Here is a 22,241-nt window from a genome sequence, read left to right on the forward strand (position 1 = left end):
ACTCTCTTGTGCCCAGCGGAGGGCAGAAGGAAGAACTTGGCTTAGCACATGAAGTGTCTAAATGACCAAGTGTCTAAAAGTTCAACTTTTATTACAGATATAGATGGAGGGCATTTTTGACAAAGTTGAGCAGAAGTAGTAGTAGTTGAGTAGAAGTTCATATTTTTTCTGGTAAGATAATCGTGATGGTGTGGCATTACACATTATCAAGCTCGATAGACATTTGTTCGGTATGGCATTACACATTATCAAGCTAGATAGACATTTGTTCAAAGAAGCTTTCCTACAATTTTACCCATTGCACGGAAAGTGTTTATAACTTACTAGTATTGGAAATGGTGGTAGAGCCACTGATAGTACATTCTGGATGCTGAACAGGTAACATGAGGGACATTGGACTGTTAGCTGCAGGCTGACACTGGGGCTGGGCAATATGATGATAAAAATCGACTTGTGAGCTCTATGACAATCTGCTTTTTTGGTAATATTGCCATATTGTGATTGAGTGTTTTTTATGTTTAACGCTGCTCTGTGCTCAAAAACCCGGCGAAAACTAGGTCTAAACCAAGTGTAAAATCAGACAGTATCTCGGACTGAATCTGGATTAAACTGGAATTACACCTAGAAGTAAACCAAGTGAAAACTGGGTCTAAACCAGGATTAAACCAGTAATAAATCATGTCAAAACAATGTAAGGACTGAAACTCAGACTAAAACAGGTCTTAACCAAGGCTAAACAAGGACAACACCAGGACGAGAAGAGGCTTTGATCACCTTTAAAAGACAATATACACATAAATTGTGAGAAAATCAAAATTGTGATTTAACATTAAGAAAATAATGACAAGAGTTTTTGACAATATTGCAATATCACACTACAGTGGAGAACATGTTCTTCCTTTCATTTACTCAGTTTTGGAGATATCAGTTCATGCCACATGCCCCTAGACGGGGGAAAGAATCTACAACATCAACAATGGTAATAAATGCATGACTGAATCCAAGGCTAAATTCACACACACAAAAAAACACATTAGGCGCATCAGTCATCCCAGTCAAACTCCAAACGTGTATTGAACTTAAAAGCTTGTCATCTCAACACAAACATGACTTTTTATTGTCTTTATGGGAGCGCAGCAGAAGTGTTCATGCTGCTCTGTCTCTCTAATAATCATTGATGTGCCGTGTCAAAAGCTTCCCCTTCCCTCCCCACACACTCTCTCTGCATCACTTTCACCAGCCAAGTCAATCCTGCTGTGCCTCCATAAATATTCATGTGTCTTCTTTGGTATTTACTCTTTCAATGGCTCGGAAAAAGATGTAATTAGTCACATTTTCCCCTTCCAAGGCTTGGCAGGTGCCTGATGTGTGAGTGTGTGTTTTTTGGAAAACTGGCAGGATTATTGTATTTTGGGAGAGAGTTTTCCAATCATCAGCCCAGCTTTGTCTGTGATTGCTAAACCTTCAAGCTGGTGAGATTTTGTTGTTGTTGTCATATCTTGATATTAGCCAGAGCTAGATACAAATGTTGGCAATGAAGATACTTTGATAGGGTTCAAACTGATGGCTAATACGACATCTCCGAATTATTTTATTCATTATTATTATTTTTAGAGAGGATAGAGGGTGAAGAGAGTGGGGTGACGTCCAGAATCCCCCCTCCAAATAATGTATGTATGCCGAGACCACCTCATACAATGACAGTCAAGCAATACCAGGCCGAGATCAAGATCAAATTAGGATTTAATTGCTTCTATAAAGGGTCCAAAAGACCTAAATTGGACCAACATTTGTAGAAACTGTGTGTTATCCACTTTGAAACCAAAACATTTAACTTAAACAAGAGCACAAGAAACCATGCACCTGTTTTTCAAAGTCTGTCTATCTTCATGTTATTTAAATGTTCATGTGTACTTTGTAATTACTATATGTGATATTTGCAGTTGCGTCTTGACCTAGACTCCGATCAAAACGTTCTTCATCAATCTCTGCATAAATTAAATCTCTAATTGTGATTAACTCATGAAAATGAATAAAGTCTAAAATAGCAACTGATCCAGAGATTAACCTGAAGAAACACCAGCTGTACACATGATAACTGCGGCACTAGACTATTAACTTACCTAAGGCTAAGTTACCTGCCACCTTAGGGTTAGCGTTAGGGTTAGGAATTATTTATATCCAAATCTCAAAGGATTTTGACTGGAGAGCTTACAGCCTCTATGCCAGTGTGATACCTCATTTGAAAGTCAAGACCTTCTAGTTTCTAAAACATCTGTATGAGTGAAACACAACTTACATCATTTTTGCCATTCCTAACCCTAATCATAACTAGGGCTGAAAAATATATCCTTATTGTATCGATATCGAGATATGAACATTCAAGATATTAATATCGAAAAAGAAAGATATGAACAATATAGATTTTCATCAATAAAATTGCACTCTTTTGTCTGATGTTTTCATTTTTCTGAAAAATGCTTGGTTTTCACCGGACCTGTAGTTATATCGTATCGCATCGATATCAAGATATCTGGCATAAATATCAAGATATGCAATTTTGTTCATACATACCCCCTCATCTGGGGGTATGGCAGGTAATAGGCAATGTGCACTGAAATTTAAAGTAATTTAATTTTTGTTTGAGTGTGTGTGTCTTGAATATCAACATACGGTCTAATGAAAACCAAATTATTATGGTACTTAATAAAAGTTACATAGAACATACTGATCGACATCATTTTGAAGGAGATGCAATGAAAAAAATATCTGTAAGGCCATGCATTCCATTTTGTAGAACTACTTTTTTTCTTAACTATATAAATAATGCAAGCCAAAATGTAGATAGCTTGCTTTTTCAATCCCACAGGCAAAGCTCAAGGCAAAAATGCAATGTAGAATTCCAATAGTTACAAAGCCACTATTCACTCGATATGCAACATAGTCCTTCACCATTATAAAGCGATAGCGTTCCTCTCACTTTCCTAGGACGTGTTTGGATTTCCACTTCTCTCTCACCTCTCAGATCTATTATGTGCAATGCTGAGGATGTGAGCATCTATTGTGGGCACCAGGCATAGCAAGATGACTGGAGCTATTGAGATGAGCAGAGGTAAAGTCAGGGCAACTTGTTCACTGTGGCTGTGCGGCTACTTGGACTTCACCGATTTTCGCTGTATACATTTTCTCAACAATGCCTGCTGTGTTGTTATGTTATGGTTTTTACATATAGGCTGATGCAAAAGAATGACAGATAAATTGCGTGCAGGGAAAACTATTAACCCCTATTTGACATTTCCGATTCAAAAGCGGCACAAGCCTCAAAGATATAATTAAGCTTGCTTGAATGTCGCTGAGGTGTGGATGATACGGCGGCTGATAGGGCCCTTCCCGCTGCTCTCTCGGATTGTCAGATCCATGTTGACGGAAAGGGATTAGCTGAAAAGTGGTAATTTCCTTCAACTTTTGAAGAGGGAGCTGAAATCAAAGCCTTTCCGTCAGATGAACACATCGGTGAACTCAGCACCACTCGAGGAGGGGAATATCAGATTTTAGCCTCGTCTCAAGCATTAAACATTCTCTCAAGTACTATCCAGTTTTTTTTGTCCTCTTCTTCTGTATAGTGAATGTTTGTGTGAACCTAGCCACTCACGCAAACGCAAATTTCTCTTTCAGAAAGTACAGGGCATCTTAACCTTACATTTCAAATGAGTAAATTATGAAAGCCGAAACAGACGCTCTGTGTGACAAATCCTGGATCACAAACCAACAAAGCGCTTATAGCAGGTTCACACTAGAACTACAAAGATTTGATTCATTCCTTCTTGTCATAATTGCGGCAAAACCGAACCTCCCTCACCTGAAAGCGGCTTATGATTGTGGAAAACGGTGAAAACGGCGACTAAGTGGTAGGTCCTGCTGCTTCACAGTAAGAAGGACCTTCTGGTGGCTTTTATCGTGTTCTTTCTTTCATATTATTGTATTATTGTATTGAGTGCTGCACTAGCTTCAAGTTGGCAAAGGAAACAATCTTAGCCTACTGTCCATCCATCCATTTTCTTCCACTTTTCCATTTCCGGGTCGTGGGGGGCAGCTGTCAGAGCTGTCCAAATCACATTGTACCAGCCCCTTATGGCTCCTCCTGCAGGTGGTGGGTCCACAGAAGGACGGCCTCGTGGTTCTAACTGGGCCTGTTGGTCTCTCATAAAGGGCTTCTGAACAGCTCTTTGTCTGACCCGTCACCTAGGACCTGTTTGCCATGGGAGACCCTACCAGGGGCACGAAGCCCCCGACAACAGAGCTCCTAGCATCATTAAGGTGCTCCAACCCCTCCACCACGTTAAGGTGGCGGTTCCAAGAGGAGAATTTCAGCCTATTGTGTACATCAAAATTCCCAGTTCAAAAAGAGATCCCAGCACGCCAGTGTCTAAAATGTATTAATACATAACTGAATTGGTATAAAATTAGAACAATACGCACATCAGTTACACAATTCCTAATGCTCAGTCTAGAGCTGAAGTAGAAAACGGTGTCGTCAGTGTCGAGTAATAAGTCTCTTGTCCCAACATTAACCTAGCAGACATGGAGACTCTTCAATATGCAATCAGTTTGATAAGTGAGGTGATCTGGACATAAAAAGCTCTTTATCCCGACTTCAATCAGGCCTCGGGGTGTTACCGTATTCAGACCCCCATTTCAATCGTGTCCGAAGATGAATATGAAAAATAATTAATCGAACATTGGTGTAACTTTATTAGTAACACGCTGTTCTCTGATGGAATACGAAGACAATAATTTAACAGGCAACGTCTTGATCACTCGCAGTGCCGAGCCGCCAGCTTTAATTATGTGCAGATAGATGGATGAACTTTGGACGGATATGACTTTGCACCATTTTTCTTCTGGTAATAAAAATATATAGCATAAATTAATGACTTAAGGATAACTTATCTGCCTTTAATAGGCCCCTAATAATTGGGCTTTTAGGCAGCGATAAGAACAAAAACCTTATCTCCTCATGCGCCTTTTGCCACAAATTTCGGCACCAAAGACAAAAACGGCTGGTGTCTTCCTTTGATAAAGAACACTCACTGGCAGCCATTACCCATGAGGCTTTGCTCCAGCGTTATATCACCCCAGCACACCAGAAATAGCAGCTCTGCACTTCTGTCTTCTATCCCTCAATCTCCAACAGAGACCCCACTTTCAATTTTAAGCAATTTGAAGCTCTTAAGCCTTCGGAATGACCACCTTCTGTTAGCAGCGTGTGTCCGACCAGGTGTGTAGCAGCTGAGTGTTTGCCGCCTCTGCTCCGCTGCACCTAAATGCACTCTGGGCTGAGGAAAAGAAGAACAAGGGTCTGGGGCTTGAAGGCTCTTGTCCGGCTGAGACCATGGCTTCAACATGGCGCGGCTGCGTTCAAAAGGTTCTGTGTCATTGAATGTTTTATAAGATTCTCTCCCAATTTCCAACACCCTACCACTAGCATTAGTTTACATACAGGAAACTTCTAATCTATTCATCATTATCATCATCATCACCAACATTCACCACCACCACTTGTATATATGTTTATTTATTTGCTTATTTGGTTGGGACAGTGCATGTTAATGAACATACATGGGACTCATGCATGTAAACACACCACACCGGATTGTAGCTATGGGCTAATGTGCATCCGCCGTCCCACACTCACACTCCCAAACATTCAACCTGGCCTCTTGTACATGTTTTTAGCGGTAGGGCAAACCAGAGTACCTGGAGGAAACCTATGCAGACACGGGGAGAACATGCAAACTCTACACAGAAAGGCCCCGTCAGAGTGGAAATCAAACCTGGGAGCTTTTAGCTGTTTTAATTTTGCGTGATTGAATTAACCCCTGGATTACTTTAATTTACACTATTTATACCACATGTATTTTTGATGTTTATTTATTTTCCACTATTTGGACCTCAAAAAGCCTGATACAGTAGATCTCTTAAACAAATTATTTAAGTTCCTTGGCAGAAAAGTTCATTTGAATTAACTTGAATAACACGACACATTTCTGAATCAACTTCGATACTTTAGCCTTCACAGTTAATTTGCACCTTCTCTCGTAGCGGAACAACGCTATAAAAACCCTCTCTATGTGGTGTCGCGTTAAGTGGCGCTTTTGTGTGACCCGCCAACATTTCCAAACGGTGCGTTTTACATTACTTCTTGTACTTCCTTTACTGATTTGTATCTTGTTTTATTACGTAGATCTCATATTGCTATTCTATTATGTTAAGTGTTTGCGCCAAATGGCCAAAGCACATTTCTAGTTCACAGACAATGTCAATACAGTTTACTAAGATTCACATGTTCAATTTGTATTATGATTTGTAACTCATTTAATCCGGGATTACCCCTAGTTAAAATCAGATGAATGCTTAGACCTGGTTCCCACATGACTTAGAATTGGGTTGTTTCAAATTCAGCCATATTTCCACTGGTGAAATGGATCTCTTTGACATGTTGCTATGATATCCAACTCACCTTTAACATTGAACAGCATGTGCGTTCTAATATTTAATGTAATTTACAAAATAAACTCTTTCTATCCCTGCACAGTTCTAGTTTCTATTCCCCAATTTGCTCTCTTTATTTTTGGCTAGGATGTCATAAGAGGCAGCACTAGGATGTTGGACCATGGTTTTTGTGTATTGCCAAGAGGCTACAGGGGCAGGTGGTGAGCTGAGCGAGTTTGAGTGTAAAACCCAGACTTTGGCCCTGGTGAAGAGAGCCACTTCTGAGAGCCCCTGCCCTGGAGGAGCCCACGAGAGCCACAACACATCCGGCTGCTATTGAGCGGACCCCAGCCGCGATCTGAGGGCTGGTTTGGGCTGCTCTAGGGAGGGTCTCTGAGTCCAAGTATAAAAGCCAGTGAGCAGATGTCAGCGGGCAACGCCGCACAAAGTGAAGCCTGCAAATTTATCTTCGTACTGAATAAGGCGAAAATGCTTTTAGGAGGAAACGAAAATCATGGGGCTGTTTCACTCAGTTATGTTCACAGCGGGCGCTATGGGAGTTGGGCAACAATGAAAACTGCTCTTCCACTTACAGCGGTTTTACAGGGGCATAGGCAACCTGGGCGACCACCTAGGGCACCATCTGCTGGAGGGGGATCCAAATTGCGCTTTCGTTTTTGAACACCATGAGGTCCACACCCGTGCAATCTACAACACCGATTTTCGGACATTTTTGGAACAGAAAGGGATAGAGATTTGCAGTCGGAAACTAGAGACTGACCCCTCCCTGGTCCTTGTAGACAATCCATAAGCAATTTTAGATTTCTTGGCAGCCCGTATGCTTGAAAGAGAAACTGCATTATTACATCAGATTAACAATTAATTCTTTCACGTTACTGCAGTTTAAACAACAAATACATTGCAATGTCATTGTACATTGCATTAGGGCTCAGCACCACAAACCATCACTGCATGTACCAGAATAAAAGAGGACACCGCTGGTTATGTCCCACTGCTCTCAAGGAGAATATGGAAATAAACAGTGCGGGTTTGGGGGACAGGTGTAGCGTGGACAAGGTTAGTGCAGAGCGATCTAAACGGCAGCAGTTGTTGTTAAACTCCTGAGAGGCTTGAATCAGTTCTACAAATAACCGCGCTGCCACACTCCGGTGACATGGGCTGTGTGTGCCGGGACCTGAAAGACCCCGCTGCCTCCGAGGAGCGGTAAAGTGGCAGCTGTTTACCTGCCAGAGCTCAGAGAGGGCCAAGGGCTGCTGGATTTACACACAAGTTTGAGCACTCCAGTGAAATAAGGGACCGGGTTGTGCTTTCTTTGGAATGGGGGGTTTAAGACAAGGAGAGGGGAAAAACAACAGGTTCCTACAGTCACTATGTGCAGGAATATAAAATCTATAGTAATTATAGCAGAGATTTTCATGTTTAGTCAACTAGCAGGGTAAATAGTTGTTAGTAGTTGTTATGACAAAACATTAGGGCCCAGTCGATATATCGATCGGACCAATATATGTTAGAGACTTCCCGGTTCGTTTCATTAGAAAGGGCTCAGTCTGGGCTTTAAAATGACTTCATCAGCTTCTCTACCATCTATTGATATGTAGTACCTACTAAACATGAATATACAGCGCCCCCTGCTGTCACAGTTGAACACAGAGATGTTTAGAAGCATCATTCACGGGATTATAGATGAGGCATTTTTGTCCCATCAGCAATCGCCATTCTCAACAAGCTACCTCACTAATTTATCTGTCATACCTTGTTTAATGTTATTTTTGTTTACTTCTGTGCACCCCTTTTGTGTTAAATGGTGAATGTGATGGTGTTGACTTGATAGGCTGTGGAAACAAATATCCCGCAAGGGGCAATAAAGAATCCAATAATAATAAAAAATATTGGCAGAAAATGTTAGCAGTGCATATTGGTTGGTCAATATACCAAGAAAATTGGCCTTAGAAAAATGGGTCGACTTCTATCACATATATTTCCATATATTTATATGATTGAAACCTTTACCTAATAATAAATGTTTGACTATCGGCCATGCCAACTCCCTTCACATCGGTATCGAAACCCAAAAATCCATATCGGTCGGCCCCTTCTAAACATCTGGGGAGCTTTAGGGAAAAACACTTAAAGCTCCCCAGAACAAGAGCTTTGTAGTAATATAACGCAAGTGAAGCTAATTATGCAGTGGCAAAAAGCAATCTATTCATGGTGCGGCTGAAAAAAGTCCATTAAACATAAATAACATGAGAATAGGGTTTTACATCACACATCAAATGTATATTGCCGTATAGCAAAAGTTTCATGAATGTAGGTCAAAGAGTTTTCATGGCAACAGACACGTCTCCCCCACGTTTCCCTGTAAGTAAAATTAGAGCATATTTTATCTCCATTGTAAAGCAGTGTTCCTTTGCAGCGCTGGCGTCTCTTTGTATAGGCCCCGCAGATAGCTTGGGAGAGTGTTTCATCATGTCGTAGTGATTGGGTAGGAATTCTCTAGCTCACTGCTGTACTTTCTCCAGGCAAGAAACGCCAATGTCTTTGTATTTTATTCCCTGAGTGTTTTGCCAATCCACTGTTCCAATGCCTTCTAATCTTTGAGTCTGATTGCATGTGTGTTTGAGAGTGTGTGTCTAAAGGCCTGTGCTCATGTGTGAAATGAAGACCACAGCTCCGGGGGCACACAAGTGCTGTACCTTTCTTTTATCTCACAGTGACGGCTGACACACGCACATCTGGCTTCAGCCTGGAGAAAGATCGCGGCTTTTTGACGTGAAATCGTGATTATATGTGCACAGAAAAGTTATTAGAAATATGTAAGGGTGAGCGCATAAAGCATACCTCATAGCTACCTGAAGCACAATGCAGCGCTAATGGTGTACCTTAAAGCAATAGAAAACAATCTAATAATGTTATCTTCAGTCTTTCGAGCCGATTAATAATAGAAGTGAAGGCTTAGAATTGCCCAAGAGCTCATACCCAGTACAAAAATCGATGTGTTTCTTTGGGTCTATAGTAGAAAAAGCCCAGTGGACTTTACGCAATATGTGAAAATAAAATAAATAAATAAATACATTTTCTACATTTGACGTATACTGCACATTAACATATAATAATAATCAAAAATAAAGATGGTTGAAATCTATACACATTTGCCAAACAACAGCCACTTTGCAGAGCAGGGTTGAAACACACAGAGGTTTGTATTGCCCTGAGTAAGATGGATGTTGGCACGTCGGATTGTGTCTAGATCCTGTGCAAGGTAAGCAGCTGCTTTAATATGGGCCTAATAACACACTGCCATCTGTAACATCCATAATTATGCACAACACCTGTTTTGCCTATAGTTAAATCCAGTCGCTGAATGATAACAACTTGTATGTACTAAGAATAGTTCTCAAAACTCCCTCAGAGCAGTTCGTCCCTGCAGACTGCTTCCTCATCAGAGATATGGTCACGCTGCCGGCCTCCCAACATCTCCATTCTTTTTGATTCACAAAACAAAAACAAATCATACAGGAGTTTCTCGAGAAGTCTTGAGTGCACAGTGAAACCATTCACCTGGGATTGGCTTTCCTCAGGAAAAACAGAAATGACTCAGATGTTTGGTGCTTGTCTGTTTTTTGGGGGGAAAGCTACAAAAACAGATTATTTTCCACATCACTGCAGGTACAGGACAAGAAAAGAGAGAGTTAGGGCTGCACAGATACTACATCCTTGCAAATTTGATTGTCGCATTTAGCAAATCACAAAGACAGCGATTTTTAAGTTCTACAAAATAGTTGCTTACCCTGTAGTTTAGACTGAAGTGACTGTGATTATTGCAAGTGCATGTGCAAGTCTTCTTGTTATTTCTCCTAAATATGTTTTAAAAAATGCACCAAGTACCAGAAAGCATAATTTATACTATATAATATAGTTATTACATATTATTATTATATAATGTACGCTAAACCTGATTTCATATCAATTAGACGGGTTAGTCCCTTGAGACTCACAATCTCATTTTCAAGAGAGACCTTGCTTTTTAGCACCAATTTTTTTTTTTTTTAATTCAGAGTGATATAAAAGGTTTCACAAAATTCAGCATGAGATAGGCTTAAAATTTCTTCTTAAAACAACAATAAATGAATTTGTGAAAGTACAGAGTGGTAATTTCTTGCTAATTCTTTGGTTTGCGCCGGAGCTCTCTCAACAATTTACAACATGAACACACACGTTCCATTAGTGTGTCTGGCATAAAGAGCAGGTGGTATTCATGACAGCTCAATATGTTTTCAGCGCAAAGCAAATTATCAGGACTTGTATCAATTAGAAGCAGGCGTGTAGCGCTGAGTGATATTATGATGGAGCAGGCGTGTGATGCGCCATGTGATTTGGAATTGAGGCATTCGTTTATGAAAGTTGGATCCAACAACACGCTATTAGTCCAAACATTTTGATATTGTTTCGTAATATGATGAGAACATTGCCCATTAAAGCTGATCAGATCCGTCTGGTGCTGGATAATGCTGCAGTCTCGACATGGCAGGTACAGAAGGACAAAGAGAGGCTGGTGGTCTTGGAAACAGGGGAAGCTCATGATATTTTCTATTCATTATCATGAACCTTATACCTATACCAACATTGTACCCTGTATTACACATAGCAATCAACTATAGAATGAATTAGGACTATTATATAAGGGAAAAGTAGTATTCCTACATCAGTAATTCAAGTCCAAACAATACCTCTAACACTAACAAGGTTTAATCTGGAACAATGCACAATTTTGACTAAACAAAGAAAACCTATTTGTAAAAAAAAAACAGAACTAAACCAGGTCAAAAACTAGGACTAAACAAAGAAACCAGGTCCAAATTAGGGCTAGTTCTGAGCTTGTGTCTAATAGCAGCTAATAGCAGCACGAAGGGGGAGGAGCACACTCTCCACAAAAGTCTTCTTATCCCACAAAAGTACATTCTTTTGAAAGCTTCCGTAAAGTCCATGACTGAAATAAAGTCCATCCCTGTTATGTTGGCCTCAGTAGCTCCAGTTTTCCTCTTGTAGCAACACAGTGACGGCAGCTAATGGTAATGCTGCTCTCAGACAGACACAGAGCAGGAGCATCATGAGGAGGAGCAAGAGCTGTCCGTCAAAGCATCCACCCCCTTTTTGTGGAGGAAGCCAATCACTACTCAAGCTGGTGGGTGTTATGAAACTTAACTTCACAGTTAGCACAGTTAGCCAATTAGAGGCTGCTTTCTAAAAAGACAGCTTCAATGGGATTTTCCATAGAGCTTCAGGCAAGTCTGAGGGGGATAGGTAGACTACAGGGAAGACAAACTCTGAAAGCCTTTTAGTTGCTTCACAATGTATGAGAATCTGTTCAAAGTCGGAATTACCCTCAGTCAGTTTGTTCTGGAGCCGGCCCTGAAACACCTGATTGACCATTTTTCTGACAATATTAGGAACTTCATTTGGAAAATAATATGCGGTCTCTTGTAAATTTGTATTACAGCACTCATGCCAATCATTTGAAAACATCTCAATTTCATCCCAACACTGCTCTGTCCCACCACAGTCACAGTCCATTCTGCTGTCCCTGTGGCTGGGCGAGTGATCCCGAGGTCACTGTGGTCCGACACGGTTCATCTGCAGTTTGGTATAAGATAACAGATTCCCCCAGAGACGGAGCCGCAGTCAGGCAGAACAGACACATAAAGCCGTGCAGCCGTGGAGCGAAGGGTCATCCCCACAACACCGCAATACACTTTGGAGGTGAGCAATGGGGCACGCTGGTGGATGGGATGGTCCCGCTGCGTCCAACTGAAAATCCCATGCATTCGGTGAACCCTGTCTTTGGCCCGGAGTAGGATTGTGTGTGTGTGAAGGGAGAGAAAGGGGGGGGGATGGGCTTACCCTTTAGGTGGATCTTATTTTCCGGACTGTGCACCAAAACCGAGCTGACGGAATCCAGGCTGTCGTAGTTACTGCAGCCGAGCGGGCCCGTCCTGGTCTCTGTCACCTAGGAGACAGGAACGATTATGAACATGATGGAAATTAGGTTGTACGGCTGTGGCGATCCGTTCACGTCAAAGAGTGGCACACACAACTGGCTTATTTAAAAACATATTTCAATGGGACAGCACAGGATTAAAGGGGGGCGAAGAGTGTAGGATTGTGTCGGGAAAAGGTACTGCTCTGTTCACAAATAATGAGATCTATTCCTGTAAAAGGACTGGTCAGGAAACTCAAAACAATAAAAGCTAGATGGCAGTGTGCACATTTCTATTTGAGCTTCAAGCATATTTTTTTGCATTATTGACTGTGGCAGATGTTTGTTCCAGTGGCTGTCAGTGCGGTACAGGCCTGTGGCAGGTAGAGAGAGCTCGTGTCAGTGTCTCCAACAGCTCTGAACTGAGTCTGTCTGCTCTTTCTCTGCTCCCTCCTTTCACTCCCTTCACTCCCACACCTGCCCTTCAGAAAACATGCTCCGCAGCCGCGTCACACTGGAGCTCCGCCAAACACACATTTCACAACAAACATGAGCAACAACGGCAGGTCTGTGAGGGGTTACATTTTTAAACAACTGAAAAAGGCTATGGTTGGCATAAAGCTCCAATATTATGTGAAATACACACTTTTGAGCCTTTAACCTGTAATGTTGAACATGGAATAGTGTTTTGTTTGATTGGGGAACTCTTCTGGTCTGTTCTCTGAACCTTTGAACACAGTAACAAACCAGAGCACTACTGCTGCGCCATGTACTCCATGAAAATACACTACACTAATACACTAATACACTATAACAGGGAGAGAGGGATGTTGTACATCCAGTAACACAACGATCATTTTTTTCACTCAAACTTGGCTGTAAATACTGTTTAAAGGAATAGGCCACCGTTTTTATATACTAAGATATGTTCTTACCTCACTTTAGTCGAGTTAATATATCCCCGTCTGGTCATTGTCCGCGCGCTCTGTCACGCAAACGGAGCACATACGCAGCCTCTCCCATATGTGACATAGCTCCGAAAAAGCTCACGATAGAAGCTACCAAGCTCTTCCACGTGTTCCCTATTTAAATAAAGTTACGTGAAGTGTTTTCATGCGAAGTATATTTACACAGAAATGTAACGTGTCGATTTTATAAGCAAATAAAAAGGGGGACTATATTGTGAGGCGTAATGATACGAGGAGCACAGCGTCCGCGTAGTAACTCCTAAAGACTTCCCCCGCTCACTTCCGTCAATAACCTTTAGGAGTTACTGCGCGGACGTTTTACTCCTCGTATCATTACGCCTCACAATATAGTCCCCCTTTTTATTTGCTTATAAAATCGACACGTTACATTTCTGTGTAAATATACTTCGCATGAAAACACTTCACGTAACTTTATTTAAATAGGGAACACGTGGAAGAGCTTGGTAGCTTCTATCGTGAGCTTTTTCGGAGCTATGTCACATATGGGAGAGGCTGCGTATGTGCTCCGTTTGCGTGACAGAGCGCGCGGACAATGACCAGACGGGGATATATTAACTCGACTAAAGTGAGGTAAGAACATATCTTAGTATATAAAAACGGTGGCCTATTCCTTTAAGTGGCGCTAGCTTTGCCCGTTAGCAAGTTAGCTTCTTCCTCGTGATTCCATTAGTATGTCTTGGGGCCTCCAACCCAGAGGCAGGGAAGTTGCAATTGTGGTTTTCTGGCCAGAGACACCAGGGGGAGATGAAATCCAATCATCCCATCAGGATTTATTAAGGTTAACAAGTTACTTAGTTCTTCTTTACATAGGCCTACCTTGAATGAGTCCATATGAACAAAAAACCCTGACTTTCCTTAAAGGGACTATAAGGAGTTTAAAAACGTTAAAATTAAGAATTTTCCTCCCCCTACATGTTTCAGCCATGTCCTAATGTGTAGAATGAGCTCAGACCTGTTCACCGCAACTGCCTCTAAAATCCTGTACGGTCACTCAAAAATGTGTCACTTCGGCCCGAATTGCCGTCATGCACGAGCTTAATATAGAAGGTGCAGTTACACATATGGCCTGAGGTGGCAGTAGTGAGTATAAAATGGCGAACTTGCTTCCAGCCCCTTTAAAGGGATATTTCAGGATTTTGGACATAGGGCCTCGATGAAATAATTTTTGGAATATAACTGACCTTGCATCACATGAATGATCGTATTTTGAGTAACTATTTTCTAGCAGATCACGCTGCCGCTGCGTAGCTTATACAAACACAAAGCTGATGCTGCTGAAATATAAGGTATTTTAAATGCAAAATGGTTAAAATTATTCTATCGACACAAACATTTATATCGTTAGTCTGGCGTTATAAGTGATTTGCCTCAGGTGCACTGTGGAGTCCGTATGACTGTTTTTAATGCAGGCTAGCTGACATCGTAGAAATGCGCTAGCCTTGCATAAGCCTAGCGCCACGAAACTCTTCAAACAAAAGAACTACATGAATTACAAAAAAAATATCTCCAGGTACCAGCAACACTTTGGACAACTAGGAAATGAGGCCCTATGTGAAATATCCTGAAATATCCCTTTAATGAAGTAGGATTGGGACAAGAACATGTCTGTAGGGATAAGTAAAGATACCCCAGCAATGCTTTAAAGATTTACATCCTCGTCTCTCCATGTTTAGCGCATAGCTCTTGGGATACAATTTTACCGATTCAAATAAGCCATGGAAGAAAAAAATAAAAAATACAATGTGTGGGAAAATATCAGAATAATATCACACATAAACTACTTATCCTAACCCTGTCATAGTGGTTAAACTAAATGAAATTAATTGAATAGATGTTGAGAGAAAAAAATAATAATGTTTGGTGAAAGGAACAAAAAGACATACAAGAATAAGTTAAATCTCAAAGTGCAACCAGGATTAGCATAAGAAGATGGATAGAGCCCGCAGCAAAGACATTCTGAAACTAAATCACACTATTTGGCAAATGACATGGCATTACGCAGGCTTGTTCATCGCATTTCCACACTCTACCTCGCATTAAGAGCGCATCTATTACAAACGAGAAAAAGAAAAAAAAAATCACCCTTGAAGGCTTGACAAAAGCAACATAACAAGCACAGCTCCCAAACATGATGGAGGGTAATGGGCAGTGGTGAAGTCTGCGATGGGAAGAAAGCGACTGCCGTAGCTCAATTAGTATTTTTGGCTAAGTAGATGGATTCTGCGGGGGGGAAAAAATATACATATATATGTGGAAATAGGGTATTACTCCAGTAGTGAAAGTGATTGTACAACAACTGCAGAGGTGCAGCTGGTATAAATAGTCACTCTACTTCGATTAAAAGGTTCAAATTACCATAGTAACCATAGCAGTTTGAGTGTTGTAGCTAGAGGAAAAAAAACCTCAAGCATTAACAGTTTTCCCAGTTTCTATAAGAGTGTACTTTTCGCAATAACAGTGGCAGTAGACTTCATAGAAAATGAGGACTTCGGCAGCATAAAGGATGAAAAATGGTGCTCTGACACATTATGTAGAGACTTTGTAATAGTGTTCTTGACCTGAGAAACTGTATTGTGTAAGTTAGCCCTTGACATTTTGTATTCAAGCTCTCGATGGACACCGTGTAACTGAGAACATCACAAAAAGGGGAGAAGAAAATCTAGCCGTTGCTGGAATATGAATTCTCCCAAGGTTTCAGACTGAAAAACAACACAGAAAGGAAATAGTGAGTTCAATAATACTGGTAAAAAAGTAAATAACTCTACAACTACCTACTTTTATTGTGTTTATGTATTTGGCTTTTTTTTCACCGGGAAAGTCCCACTGAGATGCCATTTTCAGGTGTGTGGCCTCTGACCCTTATGTTTTCAGTGGGAGGAGAAACCAAATCGCCCAGAGCAAGCCTATATGCAACCATCGGGAGAACATGCAAACTCGACGCAGACAGGACAAATTGAATGCAGGAGCTTCTTGCTGTGAGGTAAGACGGCTTGGTGATGTGCCACCGTGTTGTCGAATAAGATGATTACCTGCCCAGTGGGTTATAGCGCTAACACAGAGAAAACCATTCTTACTTTACACCACGGGAGGTCATTCATGTAAAGTTATCATATAGCAATGTCGCATCCTGAGTTGGAACAAACTTGGGCTGCTACCAGAGTGTAATTGCGCAGGTAAACACAGGCAATACTCTGGCATTGTTTATTACAGTTTAAACTTTAATGCAGCGGGGTGTCCGGCTTCACTCACAGCAGACAGCTCGGGAGTTTTGCAAAGCAGTTTCCTGGCACAGCTCCTGTCAGCCTACAGCAAAAATCAGCAAACAGCAGCGCACTGAGTCTATCTGCTGTGCACTCCACACTCTCTGAGGCCCAGCCACAATAACCGTAATGAAAGTGGAAGCGTCAGTGTCAGATTTGATGCACATTTTTGCGAGTTTAACTATAGCGTCTCATCGTCGGTCGGGTTGATGGAGTTTAGTAATGATGCGCGCTGGAATAGTTTGTGTGAAAACTCGCACAATAATCCACCTGAGAGCTGCCACCCACGACTCGGCTTTTGTTCTCAACTCCCCGGAGCCCGTCAGAGCGGCGTTCAGCCCACGACAGTGTGTTTGGGATGTTTATTCAGCGCAGCGCATTATTCAAACAAATGCGAGCTGGGCTTTCATGTGCAGCTAATATCAGTTCTGACGTAAAGCAACGGCATAGCGACACAAACCAGCAGAGCATCCATGTAATGTAATAGCAACAGAAACGCCGTTCCTTAATATAAAGATGCTCGTGCTTCTATCCTTTTCACAGTACAAAACACATCAGTCTTGCAAAGTGTTTGTTTGTGTCCCAAGCAAATAGAAGCGTTAGAATCAAAAAGACTAATTTAGACATTTTGAGCATTACGGCTACAGCGATATGACCTTTATAACAACCCTCGGCCCAGATGAAGAGAGTGTAATGTATCGACACAGCATAATGCCATTGGCCAAGTTCATGATGCTGCTCTATGCCTGTATTGAAAACAAGGGATGCACCGTATCGGATACTGGTATCGGATATTGGAGCCGATACTGAAAAAAAAAAAAAGATCGGCTACAAATATCCGATACTGAACCAATACCAGTTTTGGCTCTCAACGCCTTAAAAGCCGTGAGTATGGGCATGCTGTATATCATTTTAAAGCTAAGAACCTGGAGAATGTATTTTTGATTGCCATACAATTGCTGCACAATTGCTAGCATGCCCAAGCTAGCAGGTGCATGCTAATGCTAACGGAAACTAATCAAGGCTGGGTCAGAAACTATGACAGAAACACCTAAAGTAGCCTAATAAAATAAAATAACCACTGCTGAAGCCAAGTGTTTGTATTTTAGTTTAAGAAATAACTGCAACATCATGACAATAAAATATGACTTTATTTATCTTAAAATGGAGAAAAGAGTCAATTATATTTTTCACTCAGAGAAAGTCCCTTTTGAGAAAGTCTCTTGGTATTGGTAGCAAAAAAGCTGGATTGGTGCATCTCTATTGAAAACACAGCGTATAGCAAGTGCCAACTTTTCAAGTGCTATCAGACCTAGATCAAGATTAAATATGGACTAAACCAAGTCTAAAAAGGTCTACAGTTGACCCAAAATGAGATAAAATTGTGCCTAAACTGGGTATAAACCATGCGATACTCAATGCATGCATGAAATTAACTAATACTAATGAATGAAGTCAAAAATTTTACATGACCCTTAGAACCAGTTTACACAGTTTGGAAACCACTGGCCTACACCGACTAAACCTGGGCTAGTCTACAATAAATGCCACTGTTGTTTGCCCTCCCTAACTATGTATGACAACTTTCTTCTTCTGTGAGGTGTGCTCCTGCTCCATCTCTCCAAAACAGCCGCTTTCAGACTGGCCTAAAGTGAGTGTTTCAGTCGTTTTCACTGTGAGTGCAGAAGAGAATGTATTTCTCTGCTCTCTCTCCTCCTCCTCCTCCTCCTCAGTGCAGCTCTGAGCCCACAGGCGTTACATGGACACAGGTCAAGCACATCCCACTCAGTGTCGCTGGCTCTCAGGCGACGAGTTGATCTGGCAGAGCGCTGCGCGGCAGGTGGCTCGCATTCAGAGATCCTCATTTAGTAGAAAACATGTAAACGATGCACTCTCTCTCTCTCCCTCCCCCCTAAGTGCCGGTCTCTGTGTCTCGCAAACAGTTATACTTGTGTGCATGCGTGTGTGTGCTACTGTGGAGGTGGTTGTGTAAAATCTCAGTTCGCAGCTGTGAAGGATTATTTACCGTATACCTGTCTGTCAGTCTCAAAACAAAAAGGATAAATGATTAAAATCACCATGGACAGAAAAACAAGTTAGGTTTTTGAAGCTTTAAAAGCATAAAACACCCACAGCTCTCTATGATATGATTCCAAACTACCGCACGGCAATAGAAATTTACAGAAAATATTCTGTTCAATTTTAGCAAACTCTGTTTGAATTGGATTGGAAAGTGCTTGACAGTAGTTTTAAGATGTTCAAGGAGACGAATGCATTGGAGATAATGTTGATGAGTAATACTGTAAGTTGTTGTAATAAGTCAAAAACATATAAAGAGTAAATGTGTTCTGTTGTACTTCTTTAGTGTACTAATGTAAAACTGTTCAGTAAAAGGCATCAGATTATCACAACCATGGATGTATTATACTAATTGAATAGGGTACCGCCCCCTTCGACCACATTCCTGCTAGCCCCGTGGTACTGCTGTGTAAAATCCCGGAAAGGATTTTGTCATACTGTAGAGCAGCTGTATAATAATACCTGCTTGTGTTCAGTTGACAGGGCACCAACAGCTTTCACAAGGGTTGGATTTTGTGGCGAGTAGCAATGGGCTGAGATCTCGTTATGTGTAAAGTAATCTTGTGAAGGCTGCATAACAATTACAGACCTAGTTGTTCGCTTGGGACAACTACCTTAGTTTTTAAATCTACAGACTGAAGCCATTGCAGATCCACGACCAACAGATCCACGCAACTACTTTCTCTTCATTACAAACTAACGTCTCCCTGCTTGGAAGCCACAATTTGAGAGTCCAAGTTGATCTGTCTTCTGTTTTGTGATTATACACGAGCATTCACCACGCACAGAAGAAGCAAAACAACGCACATCTGCCGGTAGGGCCTACACTGTTTCTACTCACGCCTGCACGGACATCGTGGGAAGGGCACAAAGCACGACGTGCAGAATATGAACAAGGGCTAATTACATGTTTGAATAGGTTTCCTCCAGACACTCCAGTTTCCCCTAACATTAAAAACATGTACAATTGGCCAGAATGAAAGTAGTGTGTGAGTGAGTGGTTGGTGGTGGAGGCCGATGGCACAGACTAGTAGCCTCGCTTCCGTCAGTCTACCCCAAGGGGCAGCTGTGGCTACAAAAGTAGCTTGCCACCACAAGTATGGTGTGAATGAACAATGACTATGGTGTAGCACATAGGCTTGTTATTGTGCTTTGCAATACAAGTGTAAGCCATTATAATTAAGAGAAATTATCAATTACGCTAGTATTGGTAAAATCATTTTCCATGTCTACTGTTAGTTTTGTTACAAACAATACTACACAATGGAAAACAATGGCTCAACACAATCTAGTATCTCATCTTGTGGGATTTGTATCTCGGCCCAGACCTAGTGCTGATTATTAGCTATTTTAACATTATAGACTTTTTTCCTCTTCAGAATGAGCACAGGCCGTTGAAATCAATCCACCACCATTTTGAATAGCCGGAGCTTGACCACAACAGACATTTCTTTCTTCATCACATCACTATTCTGCTGTCTTTACATCATAATGAAAATATAAACAATTATCAATGGAATTGTACCACTACTACAGCGATCACCATGTCTACAAATCTAAAAAGAAGAAAAACATTTAGGGAAAAATAATAATCCTGGTACATTCTGCATGGATAGTTATTTTTTGTTCAAGCCATTGGCCAGCGTATGCTGTGTTTTCTAACAGTCTGATGTGAAATGACTGGGTTGCTCAAAAAGCCATGATATAAATCTTTCATTCACAGTCCAAAACACGTCAGAGCAGCTGTGTATGTGAAGCCGAGTCCTTGCACCTTGTCCAACTGGCACATGTCAAGAGTCTCCAACTCAGTCTCATCTTTCACAATCTTCCTCTGACATCAGTATTTGCCATTCAGAGATGTTGTTGCAAGCATGACAGGTGGACAATGGTGGATGAGCAAATAACAAAATATGACTTTAAAATCTTCATTCAGAAAGGAACTTACTAAGGAAAATCTGGCTACAAATTAACTTTTCCACCATTTTAAGTTACTGTTTTTGTTTGTTTTTGTGTAAATGTACTGACTTATGACCTTCATGCATTGTTATGAAAAACATATCAAACACTTTATGAAACTATTTAAGTTCCATTTGCTATTGTCATAATTGACAAGGTTTTCTCTCTAAGTAAAAGCTATTTGGGCTGAGTCCCGAAGGTTTTGGTGCGTTCTAGTCCAAATGCTCAAGGCTGTGTCAAAGCAAAAAGTGAAGTGAATAACTTGATATGACTTGAAAAAAAATAATAATATCTGATCAGCTATTCAGGTTGAAGTATTTTTGTACAACCCACACAACTGCTGTCACCACTTGAAACCCAAGACATCTATAGAAAAGCAAAGTGCGTAGAATCAGAAAACGTGTTCCAGAACATAACTTCAACCACGAGAGGTCAGGTAGGGAACAAATTGGGCCATGAAACCTTTTATATGTAACAAGAACTTAATATTTGTGCGTAATTTACCTTTTTGTGACCTAATGGCTGTATGGGTGGTTGTCATGGTGCTTTCTGTCACGGTGACCTCTACAATGGAAATGATGGAGGCACCATACTAATCACCCATACAGCCACTGAGTTACTGAAAGGTCAAATACGCACTCATAAAAAGTTTTTTCCACATAAAAAGTTCCATAATACAACTTTTCTTGGCATCATGGTAACGTGCAAACAGGCAGCAACCATCCTCTCTCTCGGTAAAGCTGCATTTTTTGCCTTTTTCTGCGAGCTGCGAGCACATTGTTTTACTGGATACTTTGTAAGTCTTTTCCGTGTTTTTGTGGGGATCGGTGGATTTATATATTTTTTACTTCAAAGAGTCCATGATGGTCCTGAAGAAAGCAACTTTTTAAAAGTAAACAGTAAGCATATCAGCTAAACCCATTTGAGACTTGCAAATTTCTTTTTCTGAAACACTGAAGAGGCACCAAGAGCCCCCATACCTGCAGCACAAGAGGGGTTACAGGAAGGGACAAACGAACAGGTATCCGGGCGAGACTCACAGCTAAGCCACACATGCTTTCTATTGGTCTGGCTAATGGACGTTCACTGGAGAATAAAACAGATTAACTGCTTCGCTCTACCCAGAAGATGGTGAAAGACTGTTGTGGAGCGGAGGGAGCTGCACAGGAGGAAGAGGAAGGAGGAGTATCTGCAGTGCAGGACAGCACGCTCTGAAACAGGGACAAACCCAGGAGGCGGTGCACCATTTCAGAGGATCAGAGGAGACTGAAGGCGGCCGGCCGGGTTTCCTTCAGATGCTACGGTTTCTTCTACCTCCAAAACATGCTGGTCAGGTTGGCCCACAGTGGCAGCACGGCTCAGTGGCAGCGGCTCAAGACAAACACCTGTACACTATTTCGTTGTGCGCTTGTACAATGACAAATAAAGCACTAGCTTGCTTACTTAAGATGCCAAATTTATGTTGAG

General features: G+C 41.3%; 1 protein-coding gene across 2 annotated transcripts in view; it reads right to left on the reverse strand.

Moving 5' to 3' along the window:
* Nucleotides 1-22,241, reverse strand: part of brinp2 (bone morphogenetic protein/retinoic acid inducible neural-specific 2) — a 170,942-nt gene that overhangs the window by 44,937 nt on the left and 103,764 nt on the right. For both annotated transcript variants that reach the window (XM_079569070.1, XM_079569071.1), the window contains one exon: nucleotides 12,415-12,520. In XM_079569070.1, the coding sequence (XP_079425196.1) occupies nucleotides 12,415-12,520 (106 nt within the window). The remainder of the gene's footprint in view (nucleotides 1-12,414; nucleotides 12,521-22,241) is intronic.

This window comes from Gobius niger, assembly GCF_951799975.1.
Source record: "Gobius niger genome assembly, chromosome: 13".
NCBI lineage: Eukaryota > Metazoa > Chordata > Actinopteri > Gobiiformes > Gobiidae > Gobius > Gobius niger.